At 41.3% G+C, this 19,609-nt stretch overlaps 1 protein-coding gene across 3 annotated transcripts in view; it reads right to left on the reverse strand.

The window, feature by feature from the left end:
- Atp8a1 (ATPase phospholipid transporting 8A1) overlaps positions 1 to 19,609 on the reverse strand; it is a 200,873-nt gene that overhangs the window by 124,441 nt on the left and 56,823 nt on the right. For all 3 annotated transcript variants that reach the window (XM_050149965.1, XM_050149964.1, XM_050149966.1), the window contains 7 exons: positions 16,791 to 16,860; positions 15,531 to 15,658; positions 11,214 to 11,325; positions 9,739 to 9,904; positions 7,657 to 7,784; positions 5,419 to 5,496; positions 4,174 to 4,262 (listed from right to left, as the gene is read on the reverse strand). In XM_050149965.1, coding sequence (XP_050005922.1) covers positions 4,174 to 4,262; positions 5,419 to 5,496; positions 7,657 to 7,784; positions 9,739 to 9,904; positions 11,214 to 11,325; positions 15,531 to 15,658; positions 16,791 to 16,860 — 771 coding nt within the window. The remainder of the gene's footprint in view (positions 1 to 4,173; positions 4,263 to 5,418; positions 5,497 to 7,656; positions 7,785 to 9,738; positions 9,905 to 11,213; positions 11,326 to 15,530; positions 15,659 to 16,790; positions 16,861 to 19,609) is intronic.

Below are 19,609 nucleotides of genomic sequence, written 5' to 3' on the forward strand. Positions count from 1 at the left end.
CCACTGTTAGCTTGCGGGTGGGAGAGTTCAGAACACTTGTGCTGCACATTTAAAGGTCATCTTACAACCCCGGAAGAGACACTAGAATAAGGAGCAGTGGAAAAGGACACTTGGACTGCATGACATGGTCCAGCATCATCTGTTCCGCAGCTCAGGCAGGAGGGGGCAGTGCCGAGCTAAAAAAAAAACCTCACAAGCAAGTTTTCAGAGCTATAGCTGAGTGTTCCCTTCCCCGGGCACTTCGGAATCAATCCTTACAGGTAATAGAGAAATAATACAAGGCTCTAGCAACTTTTAAAGCTGTAGAGTATGTTTATAAAGGTTTTCGATAGAAAAATTAAAGATACTTAACAGAGTTTAAGAAACATGCACTGCAGAGCGTCATCACCCAGCACCTGGGAAGACTTCCTGCGAGACCAGGGAAACTAACACAGCCATGCAAGGGAACCTTTCAAAGAGATCAAAGGACCAAAGTAGCTTACCATTCATCAGGCGAGCACCCATAATCCTCAGGTTCGGGGACATGGCTTCAAGAGGAAGGACAGAAAGAGGGAAAAACAATCACAGAAAGGCTGGAAACATAAAACCATGAATGAGGGAAGTGCTAAGAGGCGGGTTTCTAGAAAGTTAAGAAAAATGAGCTTTTAGTTGGATCTGAAAGAATGGCGGTTAGTACAATGTACAGAACGTGAGGATTTATGGTAACCAGGTGGAGTTACAAAAGTACTCCATAGCCAAGAACTGATTGATGCTCAGAAGCCAGAATTTAGTAATAAACATGTTTAAATTTAGCTGTTTAAACATATGCTATAAAGCCCGTAGGACGTCAATCATCTATATTTATATCCATTACAAAGTATTTTAACAATGCAAACTTGCTAGTCACCTAGGGCACAGAAAAAAAAATCTGCCAAATATTTTTCAGGAAGCTTTTACTGCCTTGAGACAATAACTAACTTCCTAAGAGGGGACGGGAAAGTACAAGTTAATTGTTACTTTGTTTGATGAAATGGAACCACTGATATTCAAAATAGTCCACTCATCAAACAATTTTTAATCTTGAATAATGTTTTCAATGATACTTAATTTTACCCCATGAGTCCATGAAGCATGAGAAAAGATCCCCGGATACAGTCCATTCCAATCTCTACACGACACCCAAAATACCCATCAGAGTAGATTTTCTTATTCTGCAATTCTTTCATTACACATGTTAAATCAGCATCTCCCCTTTAAATTAGATTTTCTATACACAGGTAGAGTTCAAATGCACTGCTGGTCCTTGATAAGCACAATAGCTGCTGGAAACTTAAAGACTCCATTAACTCCCTAAATGCCTACTGACTTTTAACCTACCTAGCCAGGGCAGTGTCTTGTACTTCCAAAACATTAAGTTTCCGTCCAGGAACAACATCCCCTCCACTACAGCAGTCACGATGAAAGGAATCCTTTAGCCCACTATTCTTTCCTGTCAAAGGCTTGTGTTTATTGTTTTTGAGGAAACACTCACCCTGACCATTTTGAGCTGGATTTCCAGGAAAGGTGCTGGCCTGTGGCAATGCACCATGGAAATGGGCTATAGAACCAAGGACAATCACTTGTGATTAACCTCAAAGTTTGGGCTCCAGCCCTGGCACTATACAGGGGAGCGCTGGTAACTGTCCAAGAGGAAGGTCCTGACAGCTTGCATTGGTACTGTGTTCCATTCATAGGGAAGGTCCGGTCAGCTTGCATTGATATTGTGTCCCATTCATGGAGAAGGTCCTGTCAGCTTGCATTGGTATTGTGTCCCAATCATAGGTAAGGTCCTGACAGCTTGCACTGGTACTGTGTTCCATTCATAGAGAAGGTCCTGACAGGCTGCATTGGTACTGTACCCCTGCTCAAGGCTTCACACCAGCGCTGGAGCTAGTGCTTCTTAAGTCATGAGGCTTACCAGCCCCAGAGCACAAGGGCCACAGTGCCTGCCTCTGAGTCTGGTGCAGCCCTGGCAGAAGTTGAGTAGCATCCAGAGGGTGATGGGCAGCAAGTGACTTGTCTGTATGAGTTGCCATGAAGATAAGTCAGTGTGATCATATCTGTCCTGGGGAGTTTGGCACTTAAATTCATTCTCAGATTTGGGTTAAGGACCACTATGTGTAGAAGCATCCCTTGACCTCATTACTCTATCCCATGCCATCTGAGGCTCTCAACTATTCTAATCCATGTTAGTACTATTGTATTATAATTAACTAATACCTATCGACCACGGTGAATTCTGTGCGGAAACCATGTAAACTCGGTTTATTAGTAGGTTTCTGATACCTAACAAAGAGCCACCCGCAGAAGGAGGCAGATCAATATTTGTCGTAGGTAAATGAAAGGTCATGATTGGTCACCAGATACATGAGCAGGCTATAATCCAGTCCTTGGAGCTGGGTGTAGGATAACTGCGAAGATTTTCCTGGTGGGTCTCTCCTCAGGGTTGTAGAGTTAGCTGATCAATCAAACATGCTTCTAAACAAAACCTCCATGTAAACCACTCACATACTATTGTTGTTAAGAATCTTCAACTGTTTTATCTAAAGGGGAAGGGTGCATGATTTAATACTAGTCAAATGTCTGATCCCTCAAATAAAAATAAAACAGCAACAAAAGAATTATTCAAGTAGCTTAATAGACTGTTGTTTTTCTTTAATTATTTTATTTTATTTTTTGCCCCCGAGATAGCATAGACTAAATTGCTGACGAGTACTGGCTATACGAAAAACTCTTCAAACCATCACAGTGTTGAGAACTCGGCCACTGAATGCAGATGTGCTTATTTACTGCAGAAACTCAATCCGCTGTGACAACATCCCCATAGTGTAACCTGCTACACCGATACTTTCCTAAGTGTGTAACAGCGGTATAAACAGAGGTATCCTTATTACAAAGTTCATTTCTATGAAACAGTCATGGCTGGCAACTGTGTATGAATCTCTGAATTTCATTTGTCATGAAATCCAAAGGAAGTCTGAGGCAGAGCTTAAGTGAAATGAGAGAAACTTTGTTAGAATTAAATTCTGAAACACTGGAGTTTCTTCTCACAGAATTGCTGGATACAGAGAACTAGTTAAAAACTGCACGGCCGGGAGATTGACAGCCCTGGCCTTCTAAGCTGAACCAATGAGGCAGCACAGGACTCATCGGAGAGCCCGAAGGAGGATTAGCTGTAAGATTGTTTGCTGGCATCCAGAGTGTGTTACTTTCTCTTGCTTTGTCATTTCCTGAGGGTGCAGTGGGGATGAACACCAGGATCTCTTCTGCACTACCTCCTCGTATTGAACACAGAGTGTAAATGAAAAACTGCATAGGTTCCTGCAACCCACGAGTGCACAGTAAGGTGGCTGGCTGTGTCCTGTTTGCAGACACTGTACATAGGAATAATAACAAATTTGGTTTAAAATGTCTTCAAAACTGAACACCCCTTTTCCACTGACTTGCTGCTTAAAGATAAAGCATGAATGAAAACAGTGGTGTAAGCCAGAAATGCCCAAAGCAAGTAAGTGTGATTAAGAAACCAGTATTTACTCGCTTCACTGAGGTAAGGACATTGCAAAATTTGCTGATAAGGCCAGTGCCACTCAAGGTTTAGGTAGGCACACATATAATATGACATAAAGTAAATGGACGCCACAGCCAGTCTGAGGGACATTATCACTGCTGTTCTTCAAAGAGAAGATGTTTGTGTCCCTACCTCCTTCCTGTCACCAGCATTTTAGATTGCTCTGTGACTGCAAAGAGGAGACATGATAAAACAAGAGTAATTATCCAAACACCATAGTATTATTTAACTTAACAACAGATGAAGGCCCCTCTGCAGCTTCTTCCCACATCTCCGCTGCACCCTGACTTAGGTCAGAGCAAAGGGAAATGGTTTCTTATCGCCAGGCCCAGATGGCGATCTTACAAGGCCCTAAATACTGAGAGACATGCCAGTCATTCTCCACCGCATAGCAAGCATCCCCCAAGGAAAGCAGGAACAACTGTAAAATACACAGTTAATCCACCCCAGAGTGAAAAGAACTGCTTTCTAGACTAAAAAGCAAAACAAAACTCAAACCCTCCTTGCACAAGAACCTCCAAACATTTCAAACTGATGGCATCAATTAAATGTGTATTTCTTGCGCCAAGTAAAGGGAACCCACTCACCCATAAGCCACGCCCGCGATGGTGCACTTCTTAAACTGCATCACGTTGCACGTCAGGGTCCCAGTTTTGTCGGAAAATATGTATTTAACCTATGAACAAGTTTAAAGTCCTAATTAATATTTCAGGTTTTTTTTTCAATTTAAAAATGTTCCTCTTGGTGTCTTATGCATATCAGGTAAGAGCCCTACTTATGAGCTATATCCATCCTGGCCAGAAATGTTTTATAGAGGGAAGAAAACGTATTTAAATTATACTTTCTTTAAAAGTCAACTTCGTTCTACTGTGGGGGTATAATGACAGCTAGAATTGCTTCTAGTACATTCTTTAAGGAGCAATCCAGCTCTTTTAGTATTTTAGTGATCAATTATCTTGTATATGGGTATTAATGTGTACTAGAAAAACTAGAGTCAGAGAGAAATCTGCTTCAGGATAATCTGAATTTTGACAGAAAGTTTCACTACTATTTTCAAACACAGACAGTACTAAGACCTAGCCAGTATTTCTCAAAATAACAAGAAATTCTACGGTTGGTAAGAGCTTGTGTAGTTAACTTCAGACACCATCTAAATTAGTAAGGAATAATATAATCTGTTCTAAATGCAATTTGAATAGTTGGCGTTGGAAAGTGGAGGGAGAGAAAACAAAAATCCTTTTTCAGTTAGCACCTATAAATGGTTACACACACACACAAATAGTCGCATGTCACCTAAGGATGCTTCAGCTGATGAAGGATGCACGTATGATGTGGACACCACAAGACTATATCGCTTGCCTGCTGAGGTCATAGCTGTGTGCGTTTTATGATGCTTACACAACGCTGACATCTCCTGATAATGCACTGCTCAGAACAATCCCTGGTAGGTGAGGCAAGGCACACCTTAATAAAGTCTCAGTTATAAATCTAATCTGAATTCCTATTTGGCTCAACTCAGACAACTTAAAACTTTTCCTTCGTTCCGGATGAAAGTCCTATAACTCAAAAACAGCCAATATTTTCATCAGACGGCCTGCTAAGAAACACACCTAGCCTTCGCACAGTATCTCACCTTGAAAGAAAAATCTGTTTACTTTTTTGAAAATTTCGCCATGAAATATGACCACCGTATGTCAGACACTAGAAATGCGTTTATGTGAGTTATTCAAACAAGGGAAAATGAAGAGCTGCTACTTCCTCTGAAGTCACCACACAAGACAGAAATTCTACCAACTCTCACTTCTGATCCAACTATGCCAATAAGAGCTTACCTGGCCGAGTTCCTCATTCAGATTAGATGTCCGGGCCATTGCCGCAGTGTCTGTGGGTTCATAGTGCATGTCAAGATCCTACAAAGAAGGAAGTGACACCCTTGAATACAAAGGGCTGGGGGACGGGGTCAGCAAAAAAAATCATTTTGTTTTCTTCACATTTCACAAGTCACCACTGGACTGCTGAGCTCTGTGGAGCCACTCTAGTTCCTTGTTGTCTGGACATGATTCTATGTGGCCGACCTTAGAAGTACCCAGCAGGGAATGGTTTGCTCTCATTGGAATGGAAAGGAACGAAAAGCAGTGAGAGCTTGCTGTGGAGTCAGTAAACTTAACCTCGTGCTGGGGTTAAGTTATGCAATACCCATGAAGGGCTCCCTAGAGCGACGCAAAGTGACTGTTCAGGGATGCTTGCTAGAGAGGCAGCTAATGCTTTCATACGGTTAGCTCTTCAAGCAACGGGAAAAGCTATCTCGAGTGACCACATCTGGCTGGACTTCCCAGGCTAAATTTCTTTTAATACAGATATTTGACAGTCAACTGAGAAAGGTATAATTTTATATTTCTTTGAACTTGCCTTGCACCCAGGGACCACGAGGTCTGACCCCATCTTCCAACCCCAATATGTGAGAGTTTTTACAGTAGAATATTGCATTAACGAGTTGGGGCTGTGGCTCCATTGGGTTTCACACCTCTCCTGTCTCTGCTTCTGGGGCAGGCTTTTGAGTTTACATGCCATGTTGGAAGACAGACATTTGCCAAGTGAGTTGTGTTGAGAGAGGAGAAGAAAGGGCTCACACAGATCAGTCTGGAAACCACATGAAACGCAGACCAGCTAGAGGAGAGGAGGGGGTCTGAGTCAGGAGGGTCAGGCATGACAGAAGAACAGGCACGAGAGGACAGCCGAGGGTAAACATCACAAAGTTATCATTCAGAAATCCATACTGTATAACAAGACAACTGGCCAGAACCAGAATCCAGGAGACAGTTATTGATCTCATTTTCGCCCAAGGAGAAAGAGGGCTTGTCAGGGTCATCACAAAGTCTCTGCTGGCTAAGAGGGTGGTTAAAAAGCAAGAGCCTGCCAGGCTAACTCAACATTACCATTATATATTTGAAACCAATTCTACTATTTGAAAATCCACATAAAAAATAGGGACTTGAGTAGCCATTTGATCATCGTAGCGCATTTACCTAATTATTTATATGAATGAGAGCCCCTCATTAACTTTAATTTATCTGCATATATAGCTCAATTCTCTGGCACGCATTCCCTGTGTGAAGTGAACTATGCCTGCTGCTCATTTCAAATTGCTAAATTATACTGATCTTTTTCCAAGCACAAGAAAGAGGCTGACATTTTAGCAAGATCATTCACCACAGGAAGACAATGCACAGCTGCAAACGTATCTTTGGTTATATTTTTAAACTACCGATACTGCTCACATCCAGAGCTTTAAGATGAGTTTGGAACATAAAAAGTGAAATCAAAATTTCTCAAAAAATTCAACGTTTTGGCAAATAATGCCTGAAAATATAATTTACACAAATCCATTAATTTTAACTAAGATAAAACGGAAAGAACAAAACAATATTTGATGGAAAAATATAGAAACCGGATGTTTACTACATCTCTCCAATATTAAAATCATCAATATAATAATTCAAAAAGGAAATCCATGCACGCCAAAATCATTTACAGATTTGAAAATGAGCTAGATGGATGAGCAAATCCCACAGCCATGGTGGTAGAAACTGTTAGGTGCTTGACTGCTTAGAAAACTCTTTGCCTCTAAACAGGTTCTTGAGCTGCACAAACACCGTGAGACTAAGCACCTTGTTAGTGTCCAGAAACGAAGGTCCATGAAGTCAGGTGACTGGACAGAGCTGCTTATGTGGTAAATTATGACACTGTTTCTACAAGATGGATTTTCAGTTCCATACACACGGGGTCTCCTTCCTCTACAGACACTGTGTGTTCACAACAGGCTTCCTGAACTAGACACCAGTTTTCCTCAGGATGTCTGGTGTTATCAATTTGCCTGACTCTGAGCAGACCATGTTAAAATTATACGAGGCTTAAAAGCTACCACCACAGAGTCATCAAAAAGGACATACAGTTAAGACTTAAATTTTTTTTTTAACCTCCACTAATCAAAAGACCCTAATAGAGTAAATTTTTAAAAAGGACAAAATACATACTTAGGAAGATGACATATAATATAAATTCATATTTACCCAATTTATGAAGTATGCCTGGGTAAATTTTACCACTTCTAATGTAACCAACAAGCTGATGGGAATGAGGTTGTTGAAAAGGATAATGAAAGTCAAGAAGTTCAGCCCGAAATTACTAGCGCCACCATCTGTTGGGGAGAAGGGAGAACATCATTTATAACTTTTTATGTCTGCAGTGAGAAAACCCGAACATCTCAAGAATTTCCTATATTGCACAGCTAGGCAAAGACTTTGCTAATAACATATCCTGATTCTCAAACCTCTCTTTCAGCGTAGAATCAAAGTTCCGTCATCCCTTTCTCTAGGGTCCCACATGAGGGAGTGAACCAACTTTAGACTGACAATAATCTGCCTATACCTGATATGAGTAGGTGATAAATAACACAGTGTGGTAACTACTTACACAGCATATACTTTGCATCATGCATATTAAGTAATCTGGATATGACTCACAGTACAGGACAGAATACACACAGTACAAATACTGGGCCATTTAAATGAAAGGCTTGGGCATCTGTCAGGCTATGGTCTTTGCCTGGTGTCCTAGAATCAGTTCCAACGCTACAGAGAGACAGCTGTACTTGTATTCAGTATGTTAATCCTATTAAGCCCTCCACAGTGCTATTAAAAAGTGCAAGAAACCCGGCATGGCGCCTTTAATCCCAGCACTAGGGAGACAGAGGCAGGTGGATCTCTTGAGTTCAAGGTCAGCCTGGTCTAAAGAGTGAGTTTCAGGACATTGAAGGTTATACAGAGAAACCCCATTCTGTTCTGGCAGACGCAGGGGGGAGCGTGGTGGCATGCAGCATGCCTGCGGCCTGCGTAGATGAAAGAAAAGTGCTCTAGCTATTGGTATTGCACATCGTGCTCCAATACGGAAGTCCAGAGATATCAGGAGGGTTGAAGATTTGTAAATGCAAAGTTTCAATGGGGCGGAAGACTTCTATGTAAATTCTTTAAAGCATTTTCAAAGCATGGTTCCAAAGCCAACACAATAGCAACTAGAACAATCCAAGTTGTAAGAACACTTCTTATTTTTCCAGTACTGGTCTCCCGGGAGGCCCCATGAACAGTCGGTAAGCATTACACTGAGCTGTATCCTTTGCTACAGGAACGTTATTCATGTGGAGGGAAATTAGCCTCCTAAGTATAACTTCTTCCTCAGTAAGGAAAATAAAACAGGGAAGACTAATATAGTGTAAGGAATATGCACAAACAAATTGATTGCAGTAATAACATTTTTTTCATGCTGAAATAATAAATCAATAACTATAAAATAACTTGGAATAGCTGCAGAGCTAACTAATGTAATAAAAAAGTTAGATCAATGTAATAAAAACAGCTTTAAAAATCTGTTTTTTGTTTTTCTTTTTCCTGTACGACTACTGCAATTTGTTTTCACACTTTGGGGAAATTATTTACTGACTAAGTATTCATCACAAGGAAATGCAAACTCATTTCCTAGAAATCCCCAGAGGGGATACATTAATATGAGAACAGCAGAGAATACATATTCCAGACGGAAGTGATTAAGACCACTCTCCCTGGAATAAGATGAATATTTACATAAAATTTCTTTTACTGAGTTCAAAGGAAAGCACATTTAAAGGAAGAAAAGAAAGGAAGGAAGGAAGGAAGGAATAGGGTAGTAAGAAAGAACATTCAGTTCAAACATTTTTAAATCATATAAATTATGCTTTCATAATATATTCAGTACTCATAGTTTTCTCCACACATCATCTCCTTTCGTGAGTTTAACAGCCACATTTAATATATATTAGAGGGCAGGTTTTATTTCGTGTATCATGTTAATGGTTATATTTATTTATAAAGCATTTTATACTACTATGGAATGGAGGTATGTTTTTAAGTATTTTGAAGTTTTGAGAACCTGGATTTTACTCACTTTTCCTGGAAATCTATGAAAAAAAAAATGAAGAGAAGACTTCCAGTTATCCTAGCCACAAGTTTTCTTTTCAGAAACAAGAGGACATTCCTCAAACTAAGTTAAGATTGATGGTGAAGCAAATGTCTATTTAACTCAAAGGGAAAGAATAAGAAAGTCAGCCCTTCATTGCTCACAGTGTAGATGGAGGTACCAGTCTTTCCCGGAGTGCCTTCGATTCCAAATGGCCGAGCCCACAGAACAGATAAGAGACATGGCGATTAAGATGCAAAATAAAATCAGAATCTGTACATTTGTAATCCGTTCCACATTGGAGAGCTTAAGTGGCGGGCTTGTGGAATTCTGTAGAACAAAACACAACAGAACGAATGGTAAAAACTGCACAGTTCAGCATTGCTTACTTAGTATTTGATGAGGGTGACAAAGTCACAACGAACACTTGGGCTTGAGCTGAAAACTTTCCTAAACATATGACAAGTACAATAAGGTGCCCACGGCTGCCACCTCTTTTTCTTACCATGTACACCTTTTTCTGGGCTGTAAAATAATGAGAGAAAGGGGAGGCTCACATTCATTTTGCAGACTGTGTCAGGGAGGTTAAGATGTACTTGTCTACTTAAGCAAACAAGATCTTTCCACAGCACCTACTCCCTGCCTTTGCTTAGAAAAGAGGCCAAGAAAAAAGGCCCACAGCTCTGCAAATATCTCAACATCCAAAGCTTCTCTGGTGCCGCTCGGCAACTGTTTTACAGGATGCAGCAGTAGTTCGAGTCAAATCATCTATGATCAGTAACAGCAGCTGCAGCAGCAGGCTGGCTTAGGAGGCAGAGGCAGGAGGACTGTGGAGCAAGCCTGGCCTATGCAGCAGAGGACAAGGAAGGCTTCTCTGCTCTATGTGATGATTCAGTAGTTACGCCAGATCTGAGCATCCTCAGGACAGACAAGGAAATCCCTCATGGCAAATAGAAGTGAAGAATGACAGACTTGATAGTACCACTAGGGTAGGAGCCCTACCAACCATCTCACCTGGGTTGACAGCAACGTCACACCTGTATGATGTACAGGGACACTGCTCCTTAGAGTAGAACTCCTATTAGTATTTCAAAGTGAGTTTCCTATACTTGCTACACTACTGAATGCAGAAAGTATTACAATGGAGAGATGAAGCCCCCAAGGATGTATAGAAGCATCTGGACAATAGATGGCAAAAACAGTCTTGTATGGAATGCCATGGGGTGGGGAATGGCTGTTTAATTTATACTTTTCTTTAAATTTTATGAAAAAACTCCAAGTTTAAAATTTGATCATTGCATTATAATAAAAGCATAAAATAAATACTTTATTGCAGACACGCGGTACACAGACCACTTGAAGTGAGCACTAGCATCTGGAAAACACACACCACCATTGGGCATTCTTGTATCATGTGATCTTGGGAGCAGTTTCTCAATGTTCCCTTATGTAGAGAGCTCTTCTCACAGGGAAGGAATTTCAAGATCTCGTTCACCTTGTTCCCAATATGGGTGTGTGGTATGAGGCTAAGAAATATTTGATGGCTGATTTGCTCTGTTTGGGCCAAGGGCATCAGGAATGATGATGAATCATGCATTTCCAAAAGAGCCTGGAAAGATTTCATAGATAAAAGTCCCACCTGCATCAGCTTGGTGTCATGTCCAGTGTAGACGACTATCCCATGGACCCACTGAGTATTTCTTAACTGAGCACCTCGAAGAAGAATCTGGTCTGCTCCCAGGGGGACAGTGCTGTGACAGAGTGTATTGGCATTAGAAATGACATTGTCCAAGATGCCCAAGAAACGCACAGCCATCACAGTTATCAGAGTCTCCACCATGGAAACTTTATTTTTGGAAAGGAAGCATTTTTTTTCCCCTACCAACAATGATGATTTTCCAATATAACTCTTGGGAAGACATTTGTTTTTGTCCTTAAGACCAGACTGGTCATTTCCTATATAGCTTTCTTCTCCCTGGGGGACTACAAGTATCCCCCAAATATTGGGACTACAAGCTCCAACCCCAAATGGTGATGACATTTGTAGTCGTACCTCTACCAGGCTATGAGTTTTAGGTGAATTCAGGAGGGTGAAGCACTCTGACGCGATTAGTGCCCTAACAAGACAACAGAGAGCCTTCTTTGTCACATAGATATACACAGAGAAGATGTGTTTGGCCAGATGCAAGGATAGCCTTCATTAGAGTCCAATCATGCTGGATAATTTCCATTATCCAGATGGGAAGACAAACAAATTTCTACTGACAAAACTATCAGGTTCTATCATCAAGGTAGTCAGAGAAACCCAATATACTATCTCAAATAGCAAGCAATGCTTGGGGATGCGGTAGCTGATCTCACATATGATTTTTCCTGCGTTACTAAGTTGACTTAAGTTTATGTAAAGTTTGGAACTGGTGGAGCTAAGTCCCCACCCATTGGTTTCAATGAAAGTCTATAAAAAAATATAGGACTTGTCAGTTTGAAAAGGCTGTGGAGCTGGGGGAACTCTGTCTCTGGTGGGCTTAGGTGGTTGAGTCAGCTTCTGAGGGTAGAGATAGTTTGGGCATTGGAGCTTCTTTCAGGAAATATACTCAGTCCGGATGTGTGGGTTAGAACAGCCCCAGTGGGAGTCCTCAGGAAACAGTGTTTCATCCCCCATCACTTACATCCAACAGCAGCCCTTAGGGCCCCTGGGGATGGGAATGAAACTGAGACCGTTGTGTGAAGGAATATAAATGCTCGAGGGCTGGTTATTATGTATGAAAAAGAGGTTTAATTCTGAGTCAATCTGCAGTTATCACAACGGAGGCTGAGTTGCCAGTATGTAAACCCTGCAGAAGACAAAACCATATTGAAACCACAGAACTCTCTTGTATATATGTCAAGATTTGGAGTACACTTCAGGATTGGGGTGGTGGTGGTGGTGGGGGCTTTGAGGCTAAAGCAGGTTCCACAAAGTCCTTGAGAAGTTGATGGATTTTGCTCCAGGGCATAAGTATACCCATCAATCCTCACCTATCTGACTGGGCTCAGCATCACAGGCTTGTTGCTTCCCACTGCCTCCCGCTGTACCTGTTCCTCTTGGAGCACCTGCCTCACCCATTCATTTTGATCTTTCTGATAAAATTAAGCGTATTATAAAATTCCAGTTCCTTAAATCTCGGCACTATCATGTAAAGTTTTCTTCATGGCATGGATTTGCTTGGCACCAATTTAATGAGAAGTTGGTTAAGGAATGGAAGCTGGCCAGGTAAAAAAAATGTCAGACTTGAGAAATGATACTTGTCCAAATGGCCAGATTTATCATTAGTCTATAACCATATGTTCAAGGAAAGATTACTTTGAAAATTCTAGAATTAACATTTACCTCAAAGATCATAGGAAGTTTTGGGGGACGAGGTTAAGTGTGCCTGCCACCTCAGGGAATGTGTCACGTGCCATTTACTTAGCATCTTATTCATATTCTAATAGTGAGAACATAGACAACATTCCTCTAGGCTGTTGGACCAGAACATCTAGCTGCCGCTTACCTGGCCACCACACCTATCTCTAGACAACATCTGCTGTGTAGAGGAGGTAGGGCAAAGAGGGAAAGAATGAGGACAGGAAACAGAAGTGGGGCAGCACACACCCCATCTGCCTTGCGTAGTTCTGCCTGAATCCTTTGCCTTGCATTGTAAACCTCCTTGATAAAGAAGCCTATGCTTGCTTTAGTCAATTCTTCTCCATGATGTCAGGTTCACCCTTATCAGGCTCATCCTGCTCTAACCAAGGGCCAGGATCTCTGCTCAATAAACCAAAATGTTCGTGATCAGCTACATTGCAGTTGGTCATGAGTGACAGCTGACCCAACTTTGTACCTCTCTTTCTTCTTGGAAGTTTCTTTACTCTTTCTTGGTTTTTATCCCATGAACTTGATCTCTAATCCCTGTTCTTCTCTCAGCCTCCCAATGCTAGACAGTCCTTGGGTCTTTTGATTTTTTTTTTTTGTTTATATTCAATTTCAATGATTTTTCCAGCCCCAGTGAGGAGTTTAAATATCTATGTGAACTACTATCAAAGTTCAAACTTCTGACATATACATAATTTGGTTTTTGAAGATAGGGTCTCTCTGTAGCTTTGGAGCCTGTCCTGAAACTAGCTCTTGCAGACCAGGCTGGCCTCGAACTCACATTGATCTGACTGCTCCTGCCTCTTGAGTCCTGGAATTAAAGGCCACTACTGCCGGCCAGATATATTCAAATGCTGCTTGGACACCATAAACTTATTAAGTCCAAAACTAAGATGATATTTCCCCTCCATAACTCACTCATGAATCCCAAGTTTGCTCAGAAATCCTATAATACCCTACACAGCCTCATGCGATCTGGCCCATCTGTTGGCTTTCACTTCAATTTCTCTTCTTCTAATCACAGTGATTCACACTATTTATTCTGTTCAGAATCATCTACTTCAGATATTCAACTGATTAAGCTCCTAACCTCCTGATTACGAGGTGATTTGAACAATCACCATTGCTCAAATGCCACCTAAAGGAGGCTGACTTCAATCACCCCGAGAGATTCCCTCCTAAAGAAATTTCCTTACCTAATAGATTTTTCTCACCTCTTGTCCTAGGCTGTATCTCCTGAAGGCTCTATTGTTTTTTTAATTAATAAAGGATAAAATTTTCTTATTTATTCCTTTATTTCTGTTTGCCCTTCATTTGCTTTACTACAAGAAAGTAAGCTTACAAAATCCTATATATTGACACATTGAAATTCAATCTTTAATATTGTAGCACTTAGAATGTTGGTTTCTTGAGAAGGGGTAGTTAACTCTTAAAATTTCTGCACTCATGGGGCTGGGGAGATGGCTTACTGTGCAATCATGAAGACCTAGTTTAATTATCAGAACTCATATTTTTTAAAAAAGCCAGGTACTGGTTGTGTTTATAATTCCAACACAGGGACTGGCAGACAGGAACAACCCTGAAGCTTCTACCCAGTCACATAGCTTACCAGCCAATCAATTGATGAGCTCACACCAGTGCAAGACCCTGGATCAGAAGACAAAAGTGGCTGGCGCCTGAGGAACGGCACCTGAGGTTGACCTGAGGTCCCTTTGTGCACACTTTTCACACAGGTGCAGTGCGTACAAGCACACACACACACACACACACATGAGTTATGGTCTTGTGACTGGGACTGAAACCTTACAAAGGATGCCTGAGGGTCTCCAACATGCCAGGACACAGGGTGCAATACTTCCTTATCAGCCACCAAACTTGGTGCCTTGATCTTCCAGATTTCTGTTGCTCATAAATTTTTGAATTTTAAGTAACTTTGTTGGAGTGAATGAATCAGTGAAAACACACAATCAAAGGTATTTATCTGATTTGCTCATTGTGGCTTGTGTAATATTTGTAAATTGTCTTGGTTATCAGGTACATACGAAATTCTAGTTGAATGAGTAAGAGTGGTAATAAGGAAGTTGTAGGAAAGATGGGAATCTGGTGACAGATAACAGTGACTTTAATGATAGTATGGCCTAGAAAAAAGCATATAGAGTTATACAACAGAGTCAGACAGAAGAGATAAAAAAAAAATAGCCAGTTGTGGTACAGTCTGAACTCCTCGAGGCGTCCTGAGATAACAGGAATAAACCATGGTCATGGGCATTGGAAAGTTCATGGCAAGAATCTCAGTCAAAGAACCAGTCACAGGCTATTTAACCATCAAAGAATATTTCAGAATCCTGGAATATCACTGACAACATCTAACTGCCAGCCTGCAGGAACATGGGAAGGTCCTGGACCACATTACACGAGTGGGTTGGGATTCAGCCTCCTTCCCAAAAAATGTGAGTCAGAAAACAGACATGCTTAAAACAAAGGTGAAAAGTGAGTATTCAGTGAGAGCAGAGGAAAACCATACGGGCTAAAGGATTACACAGTGAAAGTGAGTTTACCTACCCATGTCCGTCCAGCCTTATGTTCCCAACAAAATCATAGAGATGTCGGTTTGGGCTTTCACACTCGATTCTGCCGGAAATTCTCATCAAACTGTCAATGTCTTTGATGTCTGATGTTGCTGGTAAGCCCTGTTGGAATATTTTCAGACAAACAGAGTATTTTACTTAAGTATGGTGGAGGCACTCTCCAAGGTCTTACAGACAAGGAATCTCACTATTTTTCAAGTAATTCCCTGTCTTTTTATACAGCACTATCAAACTATAATATATCCTTATCAGTGTGAGCATGGACCTTTAGTAGAAAATAATGTAACTTCTGTGGAAGTTTTAAAGTACCCAGTGTACCAAGTAAAAATCAATCTTTGCTGCTGTATACTCTCTGTATTTTAAAGATGAGAGAGTCTAATGAAAGGGACGAAACACAGGCACAGTCTGTTCAACAGAACAGTTTGTCCATCCATCCTCTTTCTCCTTCTCTCGCTCCCACCTTGAGAGGGAGAACTTCCGAGAAGTCCTTCACCCAGCTGGAGGTAACAAGGCACCGAGACCATTCACCCAGCCATCTGACTTCAGTTCCCTCATGACGTCCAGTTCTACCACAATCCAAACACCCCACTGGCATTGCTGTCACTCAGCAAGAAGTCAGTGTTACATATTTTAATCCCATCCCCTCAAAGCTTTAAAAAAAACATCTCACAGTTGTTCTGTGCAACTTTTCATAGAATGAGAAGCAAATTAGAAATATAAAGTAATTCAAATTCCCAAGATAAATGCTTCTGAAGAGCAATGAAAATTTTGGCTTGTAAGTGTGGCAAACCCAGTGCTAACTGGGAGGGCTAAGAAAAACAAATTAACATGCCAAAGAGCTTGGAACACTGGATGGTAGTGGCACTTATCTTTCAGCCCAGCACTCACAGAAGCAGGTGGATCTCTGTGAGTTTGAAGCCAGCCTGGTCTATATAAGTGCAGGCCAATCAGGCACACTTGTATGCATTCTCTCTCTCTCTCTCTCTCTCTCTCTCTCTCTCTCTCTCTCTCTCTCACACACACACACACACACACACACACATACACATAAACAAGTATTAAGAACTGCTACTATTACTATTATTATCATTCAAGCATTGGCTATTATACAAAATAGTATTATAAATAATATTAAAGAGAAAACAGTTGTAATTAGACGGAATCACCTTAGACACTTAGAGGTTCTTAAACACACAGCAGGAAGCAGCAACTGGGAGCTGGTGGCAGAACTCACCTGTCTAATTTTCAAGTTGGTTTCACCATCTAAGTTGGATGTCTCGATGTAGCACATGGCCTGGGGCTCACTGTTATTCGTAATTGAGAAACACAAAGATTCAGTTGGGGAAGGAAAGGAAGGTACCAACTGCCATTGATCTAAGAGCTCAGACTCGCCAAAGGCATTTGTTCTAGACAAAGCTCTGGTCACCTAGCTTCTTGGTGATTCTCATTCTAACAGCGAGACAATGGGAGGCAGAGCTACTCATGCACAACACTCATGGATCAGCCTTCCAGCCGGGAGAAGCCCAAAAGCTACTTCCTGACAACACCGAGTGGTGAGCTTCAAGATCACAGTAATGAGGAGCCACACTATGTAAACCACTTATCCACACAGACACAACACAGACTGTTCTGAAGTCTAATGGAAGGTTGTGTCCGGATTTGTCTCCAGCTCAGAATGTCCAGTCAGGCTTCATGCTCATGGCCCACATGTAAATTGGTTATGCAAAATGGTTGATTAAAAACTTCCAGATTGAAAAAAAAACCTTCCAGATTGTTCCTTCTACAAGCTTGTACTTACTAGTTTAATCCTTTAGCTGTGATGACAAGATCACACAGACCACATACTACTAAGGCTACTTTTAAAGAATGTATTTTTACCAAGTGACAATATACTTTATATTTTTTGGCCTAGTAAGAAAAAACTTGTCTGAGGTGTGTGTGTGTGTGTGCGCATGTTCATGTGTGGTCAGGTACATATGTGTGTGGGAGGGCACGGATGTGGTCAGAGTATAAGCTCAGCTATCAGTCCTCAGGTGCTGTCCACATATTTTTGAGACAGGGTCTCTCATTGGCCTCAAACCTGCTGAGTAGACCAGGTTAGCTGGTCAGTGAGCTCAAGGGATCCGCCTGTGTCTGTCTCCTTGGCTGTGAGCTTGCGAGTGTACCATCACACCTGGCGCTTTCATGTAGGCTCTCAGGGACTGAACTCAGGTCCTCAGGCTTATGATCAGGCACGTTATAGACTGGGCTATGAGAGCAGCCTGACTGAGATGTCTGAAGCAGAAAAATACTAAACTAAAGGCAGTCCACCTGGCTATACTGCCTCGTGTCCTGAAGCTAACGTTAGGCAGTCCACGTGGCTATACTGCTTCATGTCCTGAAGCTAACGGCAGTCCACGTGGCTATACTGCCTTGTGTCCTGAAGCTGTCACATGGGAGCGCCAGAAGTGAATTCTGTATGTGGTGACTGTGTTCTCCTGTTTTGTCAGAGCATCTTACTTTATTTGCTTGGCTGCTGCAGACATGTGAGTGCGGCCGGACCGTAAATTTAATCCTCAACTCTACAGGAAAACATTCTGAACATAACCCAAGAAGCAGTCTTAAGTTAAACCAATCTCATTAACACTTGGCTACATAATAAGCCTAGTGTGTTATCTGATAAATGACTATTAATATAAAAGAAACTTACAAGTCAAAAATACTGGAATTTTTTAATCAACTTCCAATTTGTACATGTGCAAAACAAACTGCCCTAAGTGCTGGAAATGGGCATTTAGCCTAACTATGCCACCCTGAAATTAAGCAAAGTTACTTAAAGACAGAGACATCAATCAAATTTTATAAGTAACTTCCCACCTTCTCCAATTTTTTTTTCCTATGAGCTTTTCTTTCATATAGACTGCTATTTCCCAAGCAGAGAAATCTTTCCATATTTGTATTTTCACTCTCAATTATTCCAAAAGAATGTTTTTAACTCATGGTCAAAATAGTTATTCTCACTCTGGCAACTGTCCAACTTTCTAATTTTCTCATATCCATTTGAAACATAAATGGTTTCTCAAACCGTGAAACACATTTCCCTGCTAACAAAGAAGAATGGCGACAAACAAAACACTGACTGAACTGTCGGTTCTCTTTCTAGGCAGTAAAACTTATTAAAATGCTACTAATAGATATACTTCTCTAAAGCCAGTCTTATAGTAAAAAGAATAACATTCTAACACGGCCCTCCATACAAAACACCTTGTGTAGAGCTTTAAATGACTAAGAAATTAGGATGTTTAAATCCTCACTTCTACTTAACGTGAAGCCAATTAAATCACCCCAATTTGGAACATTCCTAATGATGATTTAAAGACAGTTATGACTGCAGGGCTGTGAAGAAGCAGAAGAGTCAGGAATCATGCTAGTTCATAAATAAATACTTCAGCAAGTCAGGATAACATCCAAGACACAGTCAGACGCAAAGCAAGCTTTTTTGATTAGTAAGTGGAAAAAACGAAACAAGATGCAGACCACGGTACAGACACCAGGGGACGGCTGACATGGACCACAGCAATGTGCGCTTGCTCACAAGTTACAAGTGGGATAAAGACCGGTCCCCATGCATGCAGCACAAAAACGTACGACATCCAGCCTTGTGCAGGGGTCCTCTATAAACCCTATACAAGCCCAAATTTTAGTCGCAGTCACTGCAGAAATTCCACAGAAAATTTTGAAATAGGAGAATAAGAAAACATGCTTAAAATGTAGTCAGCGTCCAGTGGTTGTTTGAGGAAAAGCTGAACACCGTACAAGAACAATATGCTGGAGAGTTAGCGGCAAAACTCTTAAGAGTTGAGGCATATTGTTAAAACATATGTGACTGGTGCAAAAGAAATCAACATCTCTTGGCCTCCTATTGGTAATAATAGGAGCTCCGTCTGCCCAGCCGAGGGACAAACGGCATCCAGCACGGTAATCACAAAGTGCCTTTAAAACGCCTCTGATGCGCATCGTCTAGCAATAGGCATGCTTGGCGCTTTTAAGGAAGCGACCGAGCTCAACTGCATT

This window comes from Alexandromys fortis, unplaced genomic scaffold (genome assembly GCF_014885135.2).
Source record: "Alexandromys fortis isolate MF-2015 unplaced genomic scaffold, M_Fortis_MF-2015_v1.1 scaffold_0, whole genome shotgun sequence".
Classification (NCBI taxonomy): Eukaryota; Metazoa; Chordata; class Mammalia; order Rodentia; family Cricetidae; genus Alexandromys; species Alexandromys fortis.